The sequence below is a fragment of the Podarcis filfolensis genome (genome assembly GCF_964270895.1).
Source record: "Podarcis filfolensis genome assembly, chromosome: 6".
Lineage (NCBI taxonomy): Eukaryota > Metazoa > Chordata > Lepidosauria > Squamata > Lacertidae > Podarcis > Podarcis filfolensis.
This window is the reverse complement of record NC_139609.1, coordinates 98,224,851-98,247,973: the sequence shown is the minus strand read 5'-3', so window position 1 is coordinate 98,247,973 and position 23,123 is coordinate 98,224,851. Positions and strand designations below refer to the sequence as shown.

The following is a 23,123-nucleotide window of genomic DNA, read 5'->3' as shown; positions in this document are numbered from 1 at the left end:
GTCAGAGGCTGGATATGCTCCTGAATACCAGTTGCTCCACTGGTCACAGGAGAGGGCTGCTCTTGTGCTCAGATCCTGGCTTGATCCAGAGGCTTCTCTTCTGTTCTTCTTAATATTATTACTTTGTGCCACATTCTTTGCATGGATGTTTGTGAATGTAGTGTTTTGAAATCACAGGATAAGAGATGGTATCTGAAATAGGATGCTAAAACTTTGGATTCAAAATCCAACGGTGGGGGAGCCTTGTAAGAATGCAGGTTGCCTTAGAAATTCTGACACCCCGATTTCAAATTTATTCTCAGAATAGTACATGACAGTTTGGCAGCTGCAGTGTATTTGACACATTGCCTTGCAAATCCCCAGAATAAGGAGGATTTGTATATTACCTCCACGTTTAGTTATAAGAAAAACAGCCTTTGCAATAGGCCGACTCCTATCCTGTACCCAAAATGGTGTCAGTTCATATATGCATTTCCTGATCTGCATCATTCTGTTTTGAAGATGAGGTTTAGGGCAACTGGTGTGTTTTTGCTGACCTCAGAAGGAGGGTTTGGAGTCAGAGCATTTGGGAAAGGGTTGAGAGGTGAGAGGGCTGCAGAGATTTGAACCAGCAGCCACAAGGAGGTCCCCAAGTTCAGTCCCTGAGCTGGACTGACCCAAATAGCCCAGGCAGAATTCCTCTCTGCCTGGAAGGAGAAGGATCTGTGATTCCTCCCCCTTTATGGAGGGCTCTGCATTATTCCTAGGAATGCAGGAACATGAAGTTGGAATTAAAAACTCGAACGCCTTTCCTGCTGTAAAAATGTTGCAGATATTAAATATTGCACAGTTTGAAGAGACTGGAAGCATTAGAACAAATTCCTTTAGAAATGGAACATTGTCTAGGCCCATAGAAATATTACTTTACTTGCAGAACTTTCTTTAAAACAGAATCATATCTGCACAATGTCTTGCACAGGTTAAGCATCTTACAAAACTAAGCCTTGCAAGGAGCGGATTAAGGAGCTGGGTATGTTTAGCCTGGAAAAGAGGAGACTGAGAGAAGATAGGATTAATTTTTATTATTACAGACTTGAACCAAAGTCTTTAGTTTACAATGAAATATACTCGGAGCCGCATAGTGATTTCATGCTCTTTATTGCAGCCCGAAAAACAGTGAATGAATTTTCCCCCAAACCTCAGGCTTTATATACATTATTTACACAATGAGTCCCGTCTGATTGGTTGATTATGTTTCCCTCCTGGAGCCTGATTGGTCTGCTGCTGCTGCAGGCCAATCAGTTGTTGTATCCTAGTATCTTACCAGCCTAATAGGCTGATTAACTTCCTCCTGGGGTCTGATTGGGCAGCTCCTGCAGGCCAATGAGGTTGTTTCGTTCTAGGATCCAGACTTAGTACATAACATACAAGAAAGGGATTTCCAACTAAACAACAGGAAGAACTTTCTGACATTAAGAGCTGTTTGTCAGTGGAGCCGTCTCTCTTGGGAGATTGTGAACTCTCCTTCCTTGGAGGTTTAAAAGCAGAGTTTGGCTGTCTGTCTGTCTGCGAGTAATGTGATTCCTGGATTTCAGGTGGTTGAGCTAGATGACCCCTGAGGGTCCCTTTCAACTCTACAATTCTATGATTCTGTCAATACTTCTGCCTGCCCTAAGGGCCAAATGCTCAATCACTTGGCTGCCTCCCTTTCCCCCTTGTGACTCTTTCTCTTTTCTTGTTTTGCTGCTATATTCTTGGCTGGTGTCTTTGTTTGACAATCCAAGTGATCCCAGAAGATTCTCCTACAGCACTTCCCACTGAAAACCCCATTGAGGAGGACCGAGTTCCTGAACCTGATTACCATGACTGAGAAATTCCCAGCCTCAGAAACAGACATCAGTATGTGGCCATGCTCCCTCCTTCCATCTCTGGAGAAGCTGCTGGAATCCTGTACCCTTAAATAAAGCATGAGTTTTCTTGCATCTGCTGAGTCTGGCTTTTGTGTTGCATGAGATCAGGTGTCAAGAGGAGCCCCACATCTGCTGCTGCCCCAGAGGGGGAAAAACATCTCTCAAAGCCCCTGAGCTACTGCGCTGGTGAGATTTGAGCCTAGGGCCTAGAAGGGAATAATAATAATAATAATAATAATAATAATAATAATAATAATAATAATTTTATTTATATCCCGCCCACCCCAGCCGAAGCCGGGCTCAGAGCGGCTAACAACAATAAAAGTAACACAACATTCTAAAATCAATTCATTTAAAAATCATTTCAAAATCAAATTAACGGCAACCATTGGGCTAGAGTTCTGTGAGGATTACCGAAGGAGAGGGTCAGACTGTGCGTTGGCCAAAGGCCTGGTGGAAAAGCTCCGTTTTGCAGTCCCTGCGGAAAGCTGTCAAGTCCCACAGGGCCCCGGTCTCTTGTGACAGAGATCTCCAAGATGTTTTTGTTTGAAGACTGTAAGGTCCTCTGCGGAACATACCAGGAGAGGCGGTCCCGTAGGTACGAGGGTCCTAGGCCGTATAGGGCTAGGTTAAAACCAGCACCTTGAACCTGATCCTGTACTCCACCAGTGTAGCTGGTAAAGCACTGGATGAATGTGATCCTGCGGCAAGAACCCTGTAAGGAGCCTCGCCATGGAATTCTGCACCCACTGGAGTTTCTGGGTCAGTCCCAAGGGCACAACCACATACCTGAACTTTAGGTTTGCACGCTTAAACTGGATTAATTTGCTTTGTGACCTTAGCACAAGGACTCCACTTTAAAATAGAATCAGATTTTTGCAGTTTGTGAACTAACAGGGAAAGGCATTGATTAGTGTGCGATGGGTGAAGGAAAATGGGAGTATGTGCAAACACCCTACAGTCAAATCAGGACAGATCTTCCTTGTCTTATGATTCTGACCAGAGACGGGTGTCAGCTCAGCCCAGAGGGCGAGGAGCCCCACAAGGAGCACAAGAGCACCAGACTTCATGGTGGGTCAGGCTAAGCGGTGAGCCCACTGTCCAGCCACCCTGCTGTCTTGCATTGTCCAGGTTTGCTGAATCACAGCAGGCTCAGGAAGATGGCGAAAGTGCTGGGCAGGACAGAGGGGAGCCTCTCCCCACAGCCTGCGGCCCACAAGGTTTTGTAACAAACCATCCCAACAGCTGCAAAGATGTAGATAACATCTCCACAGAAGATGGGTTGCTTGAAATGACACCGCCCTCCCCAAGGAAGAAGGGGCTTCTTGGCTTAGATTGGGCAAAGTAGGATGCCCTTCCATTGGGTTCCCAGCTGTACCATCAGCAGAGAGAAAGGGGTGGTGGAGCCCATGGGTGGAGCCAGGATTTATCTTAGGTGTGGGCAGAACCTCAGTTATTTTATTGATTTTTATTTCTTGGGGGGCAATTCCCCCCCTGCCCTCCCATGGCTACATCCATGGTGGAGCTCTGGTGGCAGAGACCCTCCTTCCTCTCCAAAGCCCCTTTTTGGTGTCTTCCTCACTCGCTGAAGTGCTCAGCCTGTGTCCCTCTGAACTGGCTGGACCAGGGGAAATTGAAGTTGCTTGAAATGACGCCCCCTCCCCAAGGAAGAAGGGGCTTCTTGGCTGAGATTGGGCAAAGTAGGATGCCCTTCCATTGGGTTCCCAGCTGTACCATCAGCAGAGAGAAAGGGACAGTGGCGCTCTGGTTGGAGAGACCCTCCTTCCTCCACAAACCCCTTTCTGGGTCTCCCTCTCTGGGGTCTGTGAGACTCAGACCTGGCTGGACCAGGGCATGTTGTTCTTGCCAGTGGAAGATGCTCCTCCATTCCAAAGGAGGGGGCCAAGGGAGCCAAGGATCCTGGCCCTCTCCAGTGCTTTGCCCAGAGGCAGCCTTTCCACCCTGGCATCTGCAGGGCTGCCAAGTGGAATGAGCTCCGCCCTGCAAAATCCACCACGTGGCACGGGGCATGCACACCATCTGAATGCCAATGCCCATCGACTGCTGGAAGGGGTCATTCAAATATTTGGCTCCTATGTCCATCTTTAACATGATTTATTTGATCGCAGGGGAGTCAGACTTTCCTTTATCAATTACATTCTCATACATGTTTATTAATTACATTTTTTAACTCTAAGGTCCCAGTGTGTGTGTGTGTGTGTGTGTGTGTGTGAGAGAGAGAGAGAGAGAGAGAGAGAGAGAGAGAATGAAATGAATCTGGAGAAAATTCATGCAGCTCTTACCAGTAGAAAGTTTTTCCAATGTTTAGTTGGAATCCGGTTCTATTTTCTGAAGCAGCAAAAGGCAATTTCTTTTTTTTTATAGGATATTTATTAAGATTTTTTAAAATGTTACAATAAAGTGAAAAAGAAGAAAAAACAGATAAATAACAAAAAGACAGAATAAAGAAAATTAAAAACACATAAATTTTCAGTTGCTTATTTTCCTTTAACTTGTTTCCCGGACCTCCTCATACCTCCCTTTTTTGTATTCCACCACAAATTGTTGGTTCAGCAAATCCTTACCATTATATTATTGCCTATTTATAATCCTTTTTTTTCATATTCTCTTAAAGCATTACAGTTGGAAACCACTTAATTTCAATCCAACATCATTCTAACATTCATTAATTTTACAATATTTCTGTAGATAGTCTTTAAATTTCTTCCAATCTTCTTCCACCGACTCTTCTCCCTGGTCTCGGATTCTGCCAGTCATTTCTGCCAATCCCATATAGTCCATCACCTTCATCTGTCATTCTTCCAAAGTGGGTAGCTCTTGTGTCTTCCAATACTTTGCATTAAGTATTCTTGCTGCTGTTGTGGCATACATAAAAAAAGTTCTGTCCTTCTTTGGCACCAATTGGCCGACAATGCCCAGAAGAAAGGCCTCTGGTTTCTTCAGAAAGGTATATTTAAATACCTTTTTCATTTCATTATAGATCATTTCCCAGAAAGCCTTAATTCTTGGGCACGTCCACCAAAGGTGAAAGAATGTACCTTCAGTTTCTTTGCATTTCCAACATTTATTATCGGGCAAATGATATATTTTTGCAAGCTTGACTGGGGTCATGTACCACCTGTATATCATTTTCATAATATTCTCTCTTAAGGCATTGCATGCCGTGAATTTCATACCTGTGGTCCACAACTGTTCCCAGTCAGCAAACATAATGTTATGTCCAAGATCTTGTGCCCATTTAATCATAGCAGATTTCACCGTTTCATCCTGAGTATTCCATTTCAACAGCAAGTTATACATCTTTGACAAAATCTTAGTTTTGGGTTCTAACAGTTCTGTTTCTAATTTTGATTTTTCCACCTGAAAGCCAATTTTCTTGTCCAAATTATATGCCTCCATTATCTGATAATAATGAAGCCAATCTCACACTTTGTTTTTTAGTTTCTCAAAGCTCTGCAGTTTTAGTCTATCTCCCTCTTGTTCCAAAATTTCGCAATATTTCGGCCATTTGGCCTCCATATTGAGCTTCTTCTGGGCCTTTGCTTCCATTGGTGACAACCACCTTGGGGTTTTATTTTCCAATAAATCCTTATATCTAGCAAAAGGCAATTTCCTTGCATCTATTCTAAGCCTTATACACTGAGCTTTCACATTATTTGTATGTCTCTTGGGGGGGGGGCACGTTCTTGGGGTTGCTATAGCAGGTTCCCCCCTGGTGGTGGATACTTGAATAGCAATATGAAGCTGGATGGGGAGTGTGTTGTGTGTGCTCCAAATATGGAACTGATTTTACAATTTCTGCAAGAATGCAGGAGGAAGGGAGCACAAGGGCTGGAGAAATAATGAAGGTATGGTGCAGGAACTGCTGCCAAAGTCCTTAAGCGGCTGCTGTGAGGCCAAGGTCACCTTCCTGGGCTTGGTGGTCTTGCAGAAGCCAATGGGAGAGCCAAGGCTGCTCCAAGTCTTTCTATATTTGTCATTCATGCATTTTAACTCTTTCATGGTGAGCTCCTTTGGGGATAAGAAAAGTGGCCAATAGCTCTTTCGACAGCAGTGGTTCCCAAAGCATACCTGAAGGAGCGTCTCCACCTCCATCGTTCTGCCCGGACACTGAGGTCCAGCTCTGAGGGCCTTTTGGTGCTTCCCTCACTGTGAGAAGTGAGGTTACAGGGAACCAGGCAGAGGGCCTTCTCGGTGGTGGCACCTGCCCTGTGGAATGCCCTCCCCTCAGATGTCAAGGAAATAAACAACTATCTAAAGACATCTGAAGGCAGCCCTGTTTAGGGTAGTTTTTAATGTTTGATGTTTTATTGTGTTTTGAATATTCTGTTGGAGTTGCCAAGAGTATAAATTATTGTTATTGTTATTATTATTATTAGTGCATGGCAGCGCCCCCTCGTGGGGAATTAGCTGGGGGTGGCAGGGGACGCTGGAGGTGCAAATGACTATCAAACCTTGAAAAGCTGGCATCCTTGGATCAGGTTCATCCGTTTGGCTGACTTAATTAACCTATATAGTTTGAACAAAGGCACAATTACTTGTGCAACCTGAAAATTGCCACTATCCCTTCCTTTCGTTATTATCTTTTGTCTTCCCATTCTTTTCCCTGTTCATAAAATAGCTGACCAATCAGGAGCTGTTATTTGCTCAGCCACCTGGTTACTCGCCCAATCAGAAGCACCATAGCTAACCCTAACAGACTACGCAGGTACTGCAGGTGTCAGTGAAAAGTGTGAACAAGCAACCGAAACCGGCTTCAGACTGGTATTTACACTTCCTTTTGTTTTACTTCGGAACAAGAATGCAGGATATTTTGAGTGACAGGGCATCAGGTTTCTGCACGGACGTCACTCCTGTGTCATGACATGTTTATGACATATGTGTGATGTTTCCAACAAGGTGTTGTGGGTAACTTTGAGAAACCTTTTAAAGCGGGAGCACCCATTTTGGGGGGTTTCTCTCTGCTTCCTTTACATTGTAGTTTGAGGTTTTGGTTCACCAATAAAGATCAGGCCTCCTGGCTGCTGTTTTCTTTCAATATCTTGGCCGAAGCCTTTTCTCTGATGATCCAACTCGGGCCTGCTCTGAATACTCTAAGGGGGAACTGGGGATGAGTTTATGGAACCAAGGGGGCAGTGACCTAAAAAGGTTTGAGAAACACTGATTATCCTCTTCCCTTCCAGGCCCCAGGCCCAAATCTCACCAGCCCAGCAGCTGAGGGGCTTTGAGAGATGCTCTCCCCCCACTGGGGCAGCAGCGGATGTGGGGCTCCTCTGGAGGCCTCATGTCATGCAATGCAAGAACCAGACTCAGCACATGCCAGAAATCTCAGGTTTTATTTGGGGATAGATGATCCCACAGCAGCCTCCCCAGAGATGGAAGGAGGGGGGCATGGCAACACACTGATGTCTGCTCTGGGGTTGGGGTCTTCTCAGACAAGGTGATCAGGTTGAGGGACTCAGTCGTCCGTAGTGGAGTTTTCTGGGGTTGGAAAAGAGAAAGAGTCACAGGGGCAAAGGGAGGCAGCCAAGTCATTGAACACCTTGCCCTTAGGGCAGGCAGCAGCACCGACAGAATCATACAATTGTAGAGATGAAAGGGACCCACAAGTGTCCTCTAGCCCAACCCCAGCAATGCAGGAATCACATTCCTGATGGACCGCCAGCCCAACTCTGCTTATAAACTTCTAAAGGAGATTCCACCACCTCCCAAGGGAGACCATTTCGCTGTCAAAAAGCTCTCACTGCCAGAAGTCGGAATCTCCTTTCTTGTAACTTGAAGCCGTTGGTAAACTCACCCATGGGTAGGGCAGGATGAGGCCAGCAGGGCAGCCAAGAGAGAACCCTGTGGACCTCCACAGTCTGCCCCCTGCCCTCCACATGCACACTTATAAATATTTAGAGACAGAGATAGATAGAGAGACAGAGAAGCACAGACACACATGGAGACAAGAATCTTACTTGTTTGCCCACAGACCATCATGCACTCCAGTTTGGTGGGAAACCGATTGCCATTCCCCCCCCCCCCCCGCAGAGCCCATAGACGAATATCTCACACTTCCTGGTGGCCCATATCCAGCCTCTGTCCATGAAGGCAGAGCACAGCTAAGAAATCCCAACCGCTCCATCCCCTCAATTATATGAAACATAAAGTCAAGAACAGAGCAGTGTACCCAATCTTCCCAGAACTCTGGACCCCTTCTGGCCATCTTCTTGGATGGGGTTTCCCACCTTCCCAGAGGGGCTCTGCTGCCTTGCCTGGGGGTCAGAGTGTTGAACTAGGACCTGAGAGAGATGTGGGTTCAAATCCCCACTCAGCCATGAAGCTCACCTTGGGCCAGTGGCCTCCTCTGAGCTTAGCCTACCTCACGGGGTTATTGTTGGGGTTAAATGAGGAAGGGGAAGTTCAGCTCCTTGGAGGACAAGGGGGTATATAAACACAATCAATGAAGCCATGAATATGAATTTCTGGTGGGTCCCAAACTTGGTACCTGGGCTGATTTCCCCGCAGGCTGCCTCACATGCCTCTTTTGTCTCGAAGTTGTTGCTGTTACCCTCACAGCCACCATAGGTGAACAGGACGCACTTCTTCTCCGATGGGTTGTAGTAGTAACGGCGTAAGGCTGCTAAACATCGTCCAGTTTTGGGTGGCAGCTGGCATCTGTCACTGCGAACTTTTGGAGGCAGAATGGATGGAGGTCCATGAGGGGATGTTCTCCGTCTCCAGGGCACTTAGGTGCCCAGAGAAGAGAGGTGGGAGCAGGGAAGGGGCCAGGGCTTTTGCCAGTACCTGAGTCCAGGCAGCCCCGGCTGCACATAGTGAAGCAGCACTTCTGGGTGAGGGGGCAGTCTCGGTCGTCTCTGCAGGTGTCATTGCAAGGGACAAAGGTGTACACCAGTTCCCTTCTGGGGCACACGCCAGGGTGCTCTGGAAAAAGGAGATGGAGAGGAGGAGACAGCAGTCAGTAGTGAGATGGAATTTTGTTTTGAATGCCAGGACTCACTCTGGAACGTGTGAGGATATCATCAAGAGGAAATAAACTCCTGAGCATGTGCAGAGTTCATTTCCCCTCCTATGCTCCTACCACTGGCAGCCGCCGCCACCACACAGCTTGGCATTAGGGAGAGGAGACTCTTTGAGTGAGCCCCAGCACCTCTTCCTTGGCAGAATCCTCTGCCAGCCACGCACATGTGCACACAACTACCCTCCCCACCAGGTCCCCATATCTCCCACATCCAAGAGATACCTTCTTCAGCCGCTTGGCAAGTCTTCCCGCACCCATTGCTGCAGCACTTCAGGATTGGCAAGTAGAGTCCTAATCCACAGTCCTGGTCATTGTTGCAAGTCGCTGAGCAGTTCGCAGCCTGGCCTGGCTGGGGGCTCAGCCTGGGGCAGTATCCAGGGTAGACTGGGGATGAAAGGAGAACCTAAGAACCTAAGAAGAGCATCTGCTGGATCAGGCCAGTGGCCCACCTGGTCCAGCATCCTGTTCTCACAGTGGCCAGGCAGATGAAGAACACTTTCTCCCCTCCTGTGTTTGCCATGACTGGTATTCAGAAGCATGTATGGGGTTGTAAGCCAACACTGAGTGCATTCCCAACATTTTCTGATATTCTGATATTCTGAAATCTTGTCTAGGACCGACAACTATGTGGCTGCACAAATTAAGTAAGAAGACAAACTAATTATTTAATTTGCAAATCATGGAATTGAGTGTTTACTTCAATCTTACACAACTGAGGTAGTTCAGCTTTGAATTTATGCATGTTTTTGGTTCTTTGTCAGTCCTTCTGAACTGCACTGTGATCTTCAGATGAAGGGCGGTATAGACATTTAATAAATGAATAGGTCTGTTTTCATTTTTTAAAAAAACCCACCAAAAACCCACATTAATACTTGCAGGGAAAGGAGCCAGTTCCTCTTCCCCTGAAATGAATGGGGTCCCCCTGACCTGACCTGCTTGCACACCTGGGAGCAGGTGGGTCTCTGGACTGAGGCTGTGCACAGCCTGCCTCCCACCTGTTGCTTGGACCCTGCTGGCAGTGCGCCAGGTGGAGGTCAGCTGCCATGTCTGGGCAAGCCACACCATGGTGGGTGGGATGCTGAACTGCAATGCCTCTTGCCTGACTATGAACTACAGCATTAAAGCCTACATGGATCCAGGCAGGATATGCACCCAAACCCCCTTGTGTGTATGGATGGGTGGTTGAGAGCATATCTGGGTCAGAAGGTGAGGCAGATGGGAGGTTCCCGACTTCATTTCTCCCCCCAAAAAGAGGGGCTGCTGCTTACCCTCAAGTGGGAGCATGCACTGTTGCCCACAGCTGGTCTGGCAGCAGCGCTCGCTCCCTGGGCAGCTGTTGTCCCAGGAGCAGAACAGGCCGCACTGGGTGTCATTGTTTTGGATCAGAGTAGGACAGGTGCCAGGCTTCTCTGTAATGGAGAAAGAGGGAAAGAGGGAAAGAGGGAAAGAGAGAGAGATGGATTACTAAGCCCTTCATCAGTGCTGGAAATGAAGGCATTTCAACTCCTCTCCACTGTGAAAATCGAATGCTTCTGCCGCTTAAAGAAAGAATGTAAGAACAGCTTGCAGGATCAGGCTATTGTCTTCTCTATGCCAGCATCCTGTTCATATCTTCATCATTTCCCGGGAGATGGGCGGGGCTTGCTTCTAGGTCCTTAAGTCTCTCCTGCAGCTTACCTGAAAGTGGGTCTGGGCTGCAAAGGCAAGTTTTCCTCCTGCCCTGCCACAGAAGCCCAGCAGGTGGCACCAAATCTGCACCCCTCAAGTCTGCTGCTCCCAAGGGGTGCTGCTCTTGGCCACAGCGGGGAGTCAGAAAAGGGCTGGCATTTCAGAGGCAATGTATTTCTGAACATCCTCGCCTCATCTTAATGTGGATTGGGAACTCCTTGTCCCCTTATCATTAGTCAGCTTCTCTTCACCCTAAGGCCCCAGGGAACATTACAACCTTAAAACAAAAGATTGAAAGCAGTTTGAAGCAACTTACAACCACAGAAGTAAGGAGAATCAGATTCCCTGTTCTTTGAAAATCTGAACAGGAGAGCTGAATCATTGGCTTAGGGCAGTGGTTTTCAGCCAGTGTGTTGTGGCACCCTGGGGTGCCTTGAATGATGGGCAACACTGGCCTCTGTCTCTCTTTCCTTCCCTCCCTCTTGTGTCTCTGCCTCCCAAAGGCTTGCACAGCTGTTTATTGCAGCAGCCCTGGCTATAAGCTCCACAGGCAAAGGGTGCGTCTGGGGCTGGCCGGGGGATGCTGGTTGCCAGGAACTGAGGCGGCCTCAGAGTAAGCAGGTGGGCGAGGGAGCCCAGCCAGGCAGTCCACCAGCCCTTGCTGTTGGGAATGGACAGACGAGTGGCAGGCTGGCCGGCCGACTGGCCGTCACTGCTTTGGTCTTTCTTGTGCTTGCTGTGGTCAAGACCTGCCTGGGAGATGAGTGCCCACTGCTGCTGTTGCTGCTGCCTGCCAAGGTAAGGTGCTGGCCTCACGTTCGCCTTCGACCAGTCTCCCTTGGGCCACTAAGGCTGGGTGTATCCTCTTCCCAGGCTGTTGTGGGGCAGTGTGGGGAGGGAGGCACCTCTCTCTGGGGCAGGAGGGGCAGCTCAGAGACCGGGGCAGTGGCAGTGGCTGTCTGGAGGACTCCCAATGAGGGGGGAGAGGAGAGAAGGCTGAAGGAACACTCCACAAGAAAGGGCCAAAGCTAGGCTTTCTGTCACCCGGGTCAAAGACCCAGTCTGGCACACACACACACACACACTCAACCCATTTATTCATAGAAACCCTGGCAAAGTCTCATTGCTGGGAAGGGGAGCAAATTATATAAGGAACACCTTGGCAAGAGGGGGAATCCAGTGGCACCTTGGCTGGTGAAGGGTGTCCAGTGGCACAGCAGAGTGGCAGAATGCCCCCCTCTCACTGAATTTCAGCATTCCCAGTGGGGAATGAAACCACACACCTTCTGCATGCAACTCAAGTGCTGTTCCCCTGAGCTTCCCCAGCTTCCTGAAGGAATTTTCATGACTGCACTTCTCTCAACAACAAATGATTGCTAGAGAAATGCTTTTGACACATGTGCCTGTAAGGAGAGAGGAGACAGGATCCCTTACCTGGAAGCCTCTGAGCAGAGGCAGGTGTCAGCTCAGCCCAGAGGGCAAGGAGCCCCACAAGGAGCACAAGAGCACCAGACTTCATGGTGCGGCAGGCTAAGGGGAGAGTCCACTGCCCAACCTGGTCTGCTCCCTTATATTGCCCAGGATTGCAGAATCACAGCAAGCTCAGGAGGATGGTGAAAGGGCTGGGCAGGACAGAGAGGAAACTCCTTCTCCCCCAGCAGGTTTGGTAACAAACGGTCCCAACGGCTGAAAGGTTGTGGCAACCTTTCCACAAAGGTGCCTGAGTGAAGAGGACGGCTAGAAATGACAAGCCGAGGATCCTACACACCCTCAAACTTGCTCTCTCCAGTTCTTTGCACGGAGCTAACATTTCCACCCTTGCAGCTCTAACGTAATTTGTTCGATCTCAGAGGAGCCGGACTTTGCCATCACAGAAGAGGTATAATTATAGTTATTGTTTGTTAATGACCTTTTCATTAATTACAGGTTGAAAAATTAAAGCACAAGCCCTGAACAACTTGGGTCCAGGATCCCTCAGGGATCACCTGAACCCTGATATTCCAGCTCGATCGCTGAGATCATCTGCAGGAGCATCCTTGATCATTCCTTGGGTTGCTGAGGCTTCTTTGACAACAACCAAGTTGTCATTGGCCCACTCCTGTGGAACTCCCTGCCACTGGAGACACAGCAGGAGCCTTCTGTGCCAACATCTAAACACCTGCTGAAAACTTTTCTATTCTTCCAGGCCTGTACAGTCAATTGAGAATTTTTCCCCCACAATGGTCTGCTGGTGTTTGTTTCTAATTTGTTTTTTTGTTTTCAACTTTTCAACTTTTAATTATTATATTGCCTGGTTTTATGTCTTTATATTGATGTAAACCACTGTGAAATGTTTTATCAATCAATCTATCAACCAACCAAACAAACAAACAAACAGTACAGATTCAGATACAAAGAAACAGATCAAAATGCAACAGCATCAATAAAAAGGGACAACCCAAGCCAGGTAACTGCCAATATACGTAGGTGTCCCCCTGTCCCAGGAAGCAGACAGTGATCCCTGCTTGCCACAGGGACATGAACATACCATGTGGGGTCTTCCCTCCTTCTCTCAGCTTCCCACCATGTGTCTCACAGGAGCAGAGGGAGGCTGGGTGGTTGGTGGGGACGCCTCTCTCTAGCAAGCAGATCCAAACTTCAACCATGACGTCCCAGGGCCAGATCTGATGCCTGCCTGCCAGGACTCCTTCACCCAAGAGCAGGGAGTGAGCGATGTTTCCTCCCAGGAGAGGGAGAAACAGAAGCTGTTATCTGACCTGCTAGAAAGGAGTGGGAGAAACCTGGCCGAAGGATCCCTCATGAGGACGTCGTGAAAGGAGGACACAATGCCAGCTCAGTTGGTGGATGCTGGAAATCAGGACTCTTTCAGCTACCCATGAGGGGTTTCTCAACTTGGTGTCCACCAGACTCCATCTCCCATCAGCCCCAAGCCAGAACAGCCAGAAGATGCAGAGGCTCATGAGAATTGTGGCCAATTCAGAGGGAGGCTGCCTTAGAGAGTGTTTCCCATGGGGGCTTGGAAAGATGGAGATTGGGACAAGGGAGTCCAAGGAGACACTCACCTAGAGGTATCTGACCAGACACAGGTCCCAGCTCACCCCAGAAGGCAAGGAGCGCAACCAGGCAGAGGCCGATGGACTTCATGGTGAAGCAGGTCTGAGTCCCCTGCCTGCGCCCAAAAGGCTTTATATCCCGTGCAGAAGGAACTGACAGCACATCTGGGAATCTCTCAGCTCCACCCAGAATGAACAGAAAGCAGAAAGGATTGGATTGGTTGGGAAAGGCTGGAGAATCTGAGTGACTGGAGAGGAACCTTTCCAAGCCAGCACCCCATTCGTAGGCAGGCAATGATGACTCTGCTGAGTCCTGGGCGTGGCCCTTCTGTTATCATAATGCAAAGGATCACAGAAATGAGGAGCTGCCTCCAGGCGCTTCCAAGCACCAGAGGAAGTGAAGCCAAAACCCAGGAGATCCGATGCCAGCCTTGAGTCTGGGTGGGCTTGTGCCTGGGGCACTCAGAAAGAGGGCATCAGTCGTGCCAAAGGGAAAAGGGCCCCTTGGCTGCAGGAGGCAGGTGTATTGCCCTCTCCAAAGTGGTTTTCATTGCCCACCTAGGCTGATTTCATGAGAAGAAGAGGTTCCAGGTGAGGTGGGAACAGAGCTAAACTGTGGCTGGAGCTGACAAGGCTCACACCCCTAAGAACATAAGAAGAGTCTGCTGGATCAGGCCAATGGTGCATCTAATGCAGCATAAGGTAAAGGGTAAAGGGACCCCTGACCATTAGGTCCAGTCGTGGCTGAATCTGGGGTTGCGGCGCTCATCTCGCTTTACTGACCGAGGGAGCCGGTGTACGGTTTCCGGGTCATGTGGCTAGCATGACTAAGCCGCTTCTGGCGAACCAGAGCAGTGAACGGAAACGCCATTTACCTTCCCACCAAAGGGGTACCTATTTATCTACTTGCACTTTGTGCTTTCGAACTGCTAGGTTGGCAGGAGCAGGGACCAAGCAACGGGAGCTCACTCCATCACGGGGATTTGAACCGCCGACCTTCTGATCAGCAAGTCCTAGTCTCTGTGGTTTAACCCACAGCGCCACCCGCGTCCCTCTAATGCAGCATACTGTTCTCCTAATGGCCAACTAGGTGCTCCAATGGGAAGCTCGTGAGCACAGGACCCAGGCGGAAGAGCTCTCTCCTCTCCTGCAGTTTCCAGCAACTGGTATTCTGCCTCCAGCTGTGGCGGCAGAGCAGAGCCATCCTGGCCAGAACCCATCAACAGACCTCCCCTCCTCTCCTCCCCTGAATTTGTCCAATCCTCTTTTTTAAAGCCACCCAGGTTGGTGGAAGCACTGTTTCCTGTGGGAGGGAGTTCCAGTGTTTTACTCTGTGCTGCATGAAGAATTCCTTTCTTTTCCATGCCCTGAATCGTCCAGAATTTTACTTCACCCCTACCAGACTTCTACCACAGAATAATAATAATAATAATAATAATAATAATAATAATAATAATTTATTTATACCCCGCCCATCTGGCTCTGTTTCCCCAGCCACTCTGGGCAGCTTCCAACAAAAGATTTAAAATACATTAAAAGCATAGGAGAGGGCACTCAGGACTGACAGCTCACTGCATCTCCACCGCACAGGCTGGGCCTTCACAGGATTACCAGCTCTCACCACTAGAACCTTCCCCAGAGAATCCAGGAATCCATCAGATTTCATAAGTCTCTGGAACACTGAATGGGTCTCCCACCCCTTCAAGGGGGGGGGGATCACGACCGTGAGACCAAACTTCATCAGGAAATGATCAGACCACAACAATGGGGCTAGTATGACACATGAGCCCCAGTTTTCAGACCGCCTTTTCCACACTCTCAGGTGAAAATCAGATGCCCCACTTTGTGTTTTGGGTCTGTGACATCTGGAAACAGCCCCGTGTGGAGCTGGACTTCACAGAGTGTCCTCCACTTAAGGAACGTTGAAGTCCTGCACAATCAGCACCATGTGCCAGGCTGCCTTTTCCAGGTTGGTCAACGCCAGCCCTCATCAGTCTCTTTGGCCAAACACTGGGTCAGGCCCTCAAAGATCATCCCAACTTGGAAAGGCGGGATATCAAATCCAAACTCTATTCAGAGATGGTGGACCTTGCATATGAAGCGATGAACACAGGAGAGCATTGGGAGAAAGAACTTCTTCACACGGCACATAGTTAAATTATGGAACTCCCTCCCACCGGAGGTGATGATGCCCAGCAACCTAGAAGGTTTAAAAGACAAATTCGTGCAGGAGGAGAGGGCTATGGAGGGCTCCTAGCCAGGATGGCTCTGCTCTGCCTCCACAGCTGGAGAAAACAATGCTTCTGAATCCCAGTTGCTGGAAACTGTAGAAGAGGAGAGGGCTCATGTGCTTGGGTCCTGTTTCTGGGTTTCCCAATGGGGCACTATGAGAACAGCATGCTGGACCAGATGGGCCATTGGCTTGATGCAGCAGGTTCTTCTTGTGTCCTTATGGAGCTGAGGGGTGAGCAGGGGAAGTCAGAGGGCCTTGCCCCAAGAGGGGTGAGGGAGCAGAGCCCATTATGGAGGGACTTAGCAGGTCCACCCATTGGCTTTCCTGGGCAAAGGAAAAGCTGGACAGTTGCCTCTGCAGTGCAGGGCAGAAGGGAAAGACCTCCCAAAATCCTATAATTGCCAAATTGGAAGAGTGTCCAAAGGATCATGTAGTCCAACCCCCAATCTCTCCCTCTCCATCTTTTTTCTAGAGCACCCTGGCGTGTGCCCCCTAAGGAAAGTGGAGCGCACCTCTGCCCCCTGCAAGGACACCTGCCAAGATGACCGAGACTGTCGCCTCTCCCAGAAGTGCTGCTTCACTGGGTGCGGCATGGACTGCATAGATTCAGGTACTGGCAAAGCCCCTGACCCCTTTGAGCCCCCCCCCTCTTGTCTCTGGGCAAGTGGTGGAGGCAGCAGCCGCAATGTGAACCTAAGTGCCTTGGAGACTGAGAACATCTCCTAATGGACCTCCATCCGTTCTGCCTCTAACAGTTCGCAACAACAACTGCTACTTGCCGCTTGATGTTGGACGATGCAATGGATCCTATCCCCGTTACTACTATGACGCGTCTCAGGAGAAGTGCATCCAGTTCACCTTTGGTGAATGTGGGGGCAACAGCAACAACTTTGAGACAAAGGAGGCATGTGAGGCAACTTGCGGGAAAATCCGCCCAGGTACCCATCAGACATTCATTTTCTTGGCTTCATTTCTTGTGTTTATATCCCACCTTTTGCTCAAAGGAGCTCAAAGTGGCATACATGGTGCTGCGGCTGCAGCAGCGGTGGGGGTGGGGTGGCGGAGCATGGGTGCCCATGGCCCCACGGAGGTGGTGCTCTCCCACCCTACCCTCACCACAGCAATGAGGCCAAGGCCTCCACCACAAGGCCTCCACCAAGCCCACCAAGGCTGCAGACACACCCTGGAAACAGAGACCCTGTAGTGGAGACCCCACTGCGGCGCCAGAGACTCAGCAGAGGTGAGGCAGCAGGTTGCAGAGGGCAAGCAGTGCAAGAGCGCCACTGAAATCTACTCGGAGTCAAGTGTGGATTTCATGCTCTTTATTCAGCTCATAGTAGCAAGGAATGAAAGTTCCCCCAAAATATCTGCTTTATATACATTATTTACACAATGGGCCCCACATGATTGGCTAATTCCAGGATTCTCCTGCAGGCCAATCAGGTTGCGGATTCACTTCCACCTGGAGTTGGATTTGGTGGCTCCTGCGGACCAGTCATACTGCTGCATTCTAAATCCTATTGTTCTAGGACCAATCAGACTGCTGCATTCTGGATCCTATTGTTCTAGGACCAATCAGACTGCTGCATTCTGGATCCTATTGTTCTAGGACCAATCAGACTGCTGCATTCTGGATCCTATCGTTCTAGGACCAATCAGACTGCTGCATTCTGGATCCTATTCAACTCAGTACATAACAGCTTTCCCTTCAGGAGAGCTTCATTTACTTCTTTACTTCACTGAGTTTGAGCAACAAAGACTCAAAGGCAACTCCCTTCAAAAAGAGGGAGATTTTACACCCCAATATCTCTAAGTTTACAACCCTCACATGTTAGCTACCAGAGAATGACAATCTGTTAATTAGTCCTTTAGAAAACAATGCTGTGGGGAAAACCCAGTGTTAGCAATACACATTTAGCCATTTTCCGTTTTAAAACTTCATTATGGCATATATATTTTCCATTTCTGTGTCAATTATACCAATATACTTAACAAGAAAGACCTCTCTGCTTCCTTTTTCTCCCCCATCTGTGGCCTCAGAGGTTTGCAAGGTACCAATGAAGGATGAACCATGTGAGGGACACCCACAACTTTACTACTACAACTCAACTGCTGGGAAGTGTGAGATATTCCCCTATGAGCACTGCGGGGGGGAGCGCTTTCAGTTTCGCACCAAACTGGAGTGCATGATGGTCTGTGGGAACTTAGGTAAGATTCATTCTCTCTTTCTCTCTCTGTGTGTGTGTGTGTGGTGGGCAGGGCGCAGACTGTGGAGCTCCACAGGCGTCTATCTCAGCTGGGGTGCTGGCACCATCCTGTCCTGCGCATGGGCAAACTTAAGGATGGTGGATCTCCCCCTTATCACCAATGGAGGAGGGGGCCTGAGGAGCTTCAAGAAGAGCCAAGCTTGAAGCACATAGGATGGGGGACATCTGGCTTGAAAGCAGTACATGTGAAAAGGAAACAGGGGCCCTAGTAGTCCACAAGCTTAGCATGAGTCAAATGAGTGATGCAACAGCAAAGAAAGCTCATGCAATCCTAGGCTGCCTCACCAGAAGTCTAGTGTCCAGATCAAGGGAAGTCATAGTATTGCTCTAGGCTCACCTGGAGTTATGTGTTGAGTTCTGGGCACCTCAGTTTCAGAAGGATAGTGACAAGCTGGAAGGTGTGCAGAGGAAGGTGGCTAAGATGATTGAGGGTCTGCAAACCAAGCCTCATGAGAAACAGTTGGGGGAGTTGGGAATGTTTAGCCTGGGAAAGAGGAGACTGAGAGTTCAGTTATTTAGTGATAGCAAATCTATGTATTCGTATTAGGTAGAAGGAATAACAATGCTGCCCCTTAAGAGAAGAGAGTGCCTTTCCCCCTTTTTAGACCTCAAGGCAGTTGGGAAATGTAGGCACAGCAATATTCTAGTTTCTATTGGCTCTGCCTCTCAGAGAGGGAAGAAGCCTCCCTTTCTCCTTTGCTTCAGTCTAGTGCCTGCATACCTAGAAAGAAGGGGGAACTCATTCATTCTTACATAACTCCATAGAGAACCTTATCCTATTGGAATGTGAGGAAGATTTCTACATGTGCCTCGATTCTCTTCAATAAATCTATGTATGAGAACTTTGTAGAGTTTTGTCTCCATTTTCTCTGAAAAAACTTAATCATAAATGACCAAGAGATATTATCAAAAGCTTTCTCCGCATCTAGAAAGACTAAAGCAGCCTGTTTTTCATTTCTTACTTCTAGATACTCAGTTAGATTAATTACCGTACATTTCTTATATTGCCTTTCATTTGTTGTCCTGGTATAAAACTGCCCTAGCCTCTGTGGACTGGCTCATTCAAAATCCTAAGTCTATTAGCCAAAATTGTAGCAAATAGTTTATAGTCACAGTTCAATAACGGAATAGGTCTGTAATTTTTTGTCTTTGTTAAGTCACAGGCTTGTTTAGGAATCAAAGTAATAAAACGTCCTTCCAAGAGGCTGGAACCACCCCAGTCAGCAAAATATTGTTCATAGTATCCTTAAGTGGTTCTGTAAGTGCATCCTGAAATTTATTGTAATAAATTGTGGTAAGTCCATCTGGCCCCAATGTCTTGCCCATCTTCTTTATTGCCATCTGCAATTCTGATATTGATATTGGTACGTTCAAAATTTGCTGATATATTGCCCCATAACTCTTTCTCTTTTCTTCACACAGGAATGGAAACTAAGGGGAAGTGAGTCACTCAGCATAAATGCATCGTTTGAGAAGATCCCAACCCCAGAAACAGATGCCAATGTGTTGCCATGCCCCCTCCTTCTATCATTGGGGAGGCTGCTGGAATTATCTATCCCCAAATAAAACCTGGGCTTTCTTGCATCTGCTGAGTCTGGTTCTCATGTTGCATGATGCCAGGTGTCAAGGGGAATCCCCACATCCACTACTGCCCCAATGTGGGGAAAGCATTCTGTCTTGGAGGTTTTATTAAACATGATCAGAGGGGACCAGCTGGTTAAAGGGATTCAGGTCGGAGTTAAACAATACAAATTGAGAGCGTTCGCAGATGATCTAGTTTTAACTTTACAAGAGCCAGACACTAGTACGAAAAGAGTTTTAGAGCTAATACAAGTATTTGGTCAAGTAGCAGGTTTTAAGTTGAATAAACAGAAAATGAAAGTACTGGACAAAAATCTAACAGTTGCTGAAAGAGAGAAGTTTCATAGTGAAACTGGTTTAATGGTAGCAAAGAAAGTGAAATACCTGGGGATTAATTTGACATCTAAGAACGTGAACTTATTTAAAGACAATTATGTGAAATGTTGGACAGAAGTTAAGAAAGATTTAGAAATATGGTTAAATTTGAGACTTTCCTTGTTAGGCCGAATTGCTGTTATCAAGATGAATGTTTTGCCGAGAATGTTGTTTTTGTTTCAAACATTGCAGATTGTGGATAAAATGGATTGTTTCAAGAGGTGGCAGAAAGACATATCTAGATTTGTCTGGCAGGGCAAAAAGCCCAGAATAAAATTTAAGATACTAACTGATGCAAAAGAAAGAGGGGGGGTTTGCCCTGCCGGACTTAAAATTGTATTATGAATCAGCAGCTTTTTGCTGGCTGAAAAACTGGCTGCTTCTTGAAAACACAGACATTTTGGATCTGGAAGGGTTCAATAACAGGTTTGGCTGGCATGCATATATATGGTATGACAAGGTTAAAATTCACCAAGGTTTCAAAAACCATATTGTTAGGAAAGCACTATATAATGTTTGGATTCGGTATAAAGATTTGTTGGAAAACAAAACCCCTAGGTGGTTGTCACCAATGGAAGCTAAGGAAGTGAAAAAACTTAACATGGAATCTAAATGGCCAAAATATTGGGAAATTATAGAACATGAGGAGGGAAAAGTGAAATTGCAGAGCTATGAGAAACTGAAGTCAAAAGTAAGAGACTGGCTTCATTATTACCAGATAAATGAAGTTTTCAAACAGGACAGGAAAATTGGTTTCCAGGTGTAGAGATCAAAACTAGAAACAGAACTGTTGGAACCCAATACTAAGAATTTGTCAAGAATGTATAACTTGCTGTTGAAATGGAATACACAGGATGAGACGGTTAAATCAGCTATGATTAAATGGGCACAAGACATTGGTCATGACATTATGTTTGCTGACTGGGAACAGTTATGGACTACCGGTATAAAGTTTACGGCATGTAATGCCTTAAGAGAGAACATTATGAAAATGATTTATAGGTGGTACATGACCCCAGTCAAGCTTGCAAAAATCTATCATACGCCCAATAATAAATGTTGGAAATGTAATGAAACTGAAGGTACTTTCTACCACCTTTGGTGGACGTGCCCAAGGATCAAGGTCTTCTGGGAAATGATCTATAATGAAATTAAGAAGGTACTTAAGTGTACCTTTCACAAGAAACCAGAGGCCTTTCTCCTGGGCATGGTGGGCCAATTGGTGGCAAGGAAAGATAGGACGTTTTTTATGTATGCTACAACAGCAGCAAGAATTCTTTTAGCAAAGTATTGGAAGACACAAGAACTACCCACGCTGGAAGAGTGGCAGACGAAGGTGATTGACTATATGGGACTGGCTGAGATGACTGGCAGAATCCGTGACCAAGGGAAAGAGACGGTGGAAGAAGATTGGAAGAAATTTAAAGTTTATCTTAAGAACTGTTGTAAAATTAATGAGTGCTAAAATGTCATGGGTAATGTAAAACAGAATTGCAGTGATAAATAATTGGGTAAGAGGAAAAAGATTAGAAACTGAATTATAAGTATTGAAATTAGGGCTTGCTGGAAAAGTTTAAAACAGGGATGCAGAAAAGGGAGGTATGGGGAAGTCGTTGAAACAAGGTTCAAGAAAAAGAGGTTAAGAAATTATACGTGTTTATATGTTTGTTTGTTTGTTTATGTGTTGTTAGTTGTTAGTTGTATTGTGTTTTAATATATGTTGGAAAATCAATAAAAATTTATTTTTTAAAAAAAAAATGTGGGGAAAGCATTTCTCAAAATCCCTGAGCTGCTGGGCTGGTGAGATGTGGGCCAGGAAGGGAAGAGGATATTTGTCAAGTGTGGGGGTCACATGGGATTGCTATGAGGAATTATGAAAAATGCAGCAAGCCATTGTGTCTGCGATGAAAGCATTGCTTGACTGGGCTTGAGTCATTGACAATAATTTCTGATCAAATCCCACAAGCCTCTGCATCTCTGCCCATTTTCTCTACTGCCCATTTTCCCTGCCTGACAGGCACATATAAGCATTCTAAAACACAGACCAGTTGCTTCACCAGGCATCCTCAGTACATAAGATAAGGAGGTAGCTTTGATGTAGCTTTTGTTAATCTTTAGGTAGATCTTAAGGGCCAGGAAGAGAGTTCACAAGGAGATAGTAAATACTATCTTTCCTTGCCTGTCCTTCCTTTTCTGTTTATGCATTTAGCAAACCCCGGAGGTTTATGACCTCCAGGGTTTGCTAAATGCATCCTCCTTGATTCTTCTTTATTTAGCCTAAAATATGTGTGCATGCTCAAAGTCGTTCTTAGTAGCTAAAAGGATTTCTCTGATCTAACTTTGTACCCATGTGATAATTTTTTGAAATGCTCAGAGGAAATCTGATTGGTAGAAAAATACTTTATTATTACTATTATTTTAAAACTTATGCAAAATTGTGCAAAATGCAGCGTCATTAAACAGGATCTAATGACATAGTCCGCATACGATTAGAGGAGATCACTGTTATACAAATACAGACATGATATCTACCCGGACACTGAGGTCCAGCACCAACGACCTTCTGGCGGTTCCCTCGCTGTGAGAAGCCAAGTTACAGGGAATCAGGCAGAGGGCCTTCTCTGTAGTGGCACCCGCCCTGTGGAACGCCCTCCCACCAGATGTCAAAGAGAAGAACAACTACCAGACTTTTAGAAGACATGTGAAGGCAGCCCTGTTTAGGGAAGCTTTTAATGTTTAACAGACCACTGTATTTTAATACTTTGTTGGAAGCCGCCCAGAGTGGCTGGGGAAACCCAGCCAGATGGGTGGGGTATAAATATGAATTATTATTATTGTTATTATTGCTATTTTCAAAGCAAAATGGATAAACCACAGTTATGTGAGTGCATGGAAAGTAGCAACTAAAACCATATTTGCCATAAAAATAATGTTTAGGGAACACAAGGTTACAAAACAAGGAGCCTTTTATACCAAAGAAGAGTATGCACCCAAAGTCATTGTATCTCCCTG

The 23,123-nt window shown here is 46.9% G+C and overlaps 2 protein-coding genes across 3 annotated transcripts in view; one reads left to right on the top strand and one right to left on the bottom strand.

Moving 5' to 3' along the window:
* Positions 1–23,123, top strand: part of LOC310765257 (ring finger protein-like) — a gene marked incomplete at its 5' end in the record, with an annotated part of 81,547 nt that overhangs the window by 52,464 nt on the left and 5,960 nt on the right. The gene's annotated exons all lie outside the window — the stretch shown is intronic.
* LOC310764715 (uncharacterized protein) lies at positions 8,270–14,341 on the bottom strand. Of its 2 annotated transcripts, none has more exons than XM_083619150.1 (5): positions 13,665–14,341; positions 10,203–10,343; positions 9,157–9,318; positions 8,700–8,837; positions 8,270–8,583 (listed from the first exon to the last, which is right to left on the bottom strand). In XM_083619150.1, exons 1-5 carry the CDS (start codon positions 13,744–13,746, stop codon positions 8,276–8,278), a joined length of 831 nt encoding a protein of 276 aa, XP_083475276.1. In that variant the 5' UTR covers positions 13,747–14,341; the 3' UTR covers positions 8,270–8,275. The 2 variants fall into 2 exon arrangements, with proteins under 2 accessions (XP_083475276.1, XP_083475275.1); XM_083619149.1 differs by lacking the exon at positions 13,665–14,341 and adding an exon at positions 12,037–12,296.

Coding starts and splice junctions, on each gene's coding strand:
- LOC310764715 (XM_083619149.1), bottom strand. CDS start 12,121: ATGAAGTCTGGTGCTCTTGTGCTCCTTGTGGGGCTCCTTGCCCTCTGG. Junction 8,838..9,156: donor TTGCCAAGCGGCTGAAGAAG/GTATCTCTTGGA, acceptor TCCTTTTTCCAG/AGCACCCTGGCGTGTGCCCC. Junction 8,584..8,699: donor CCGGGGCTGCCTGGACTCAG/GTACTGGCAAAA, acceptor TGCCTCCAAAAG/TTCGCAGTGACAGATGCCAG.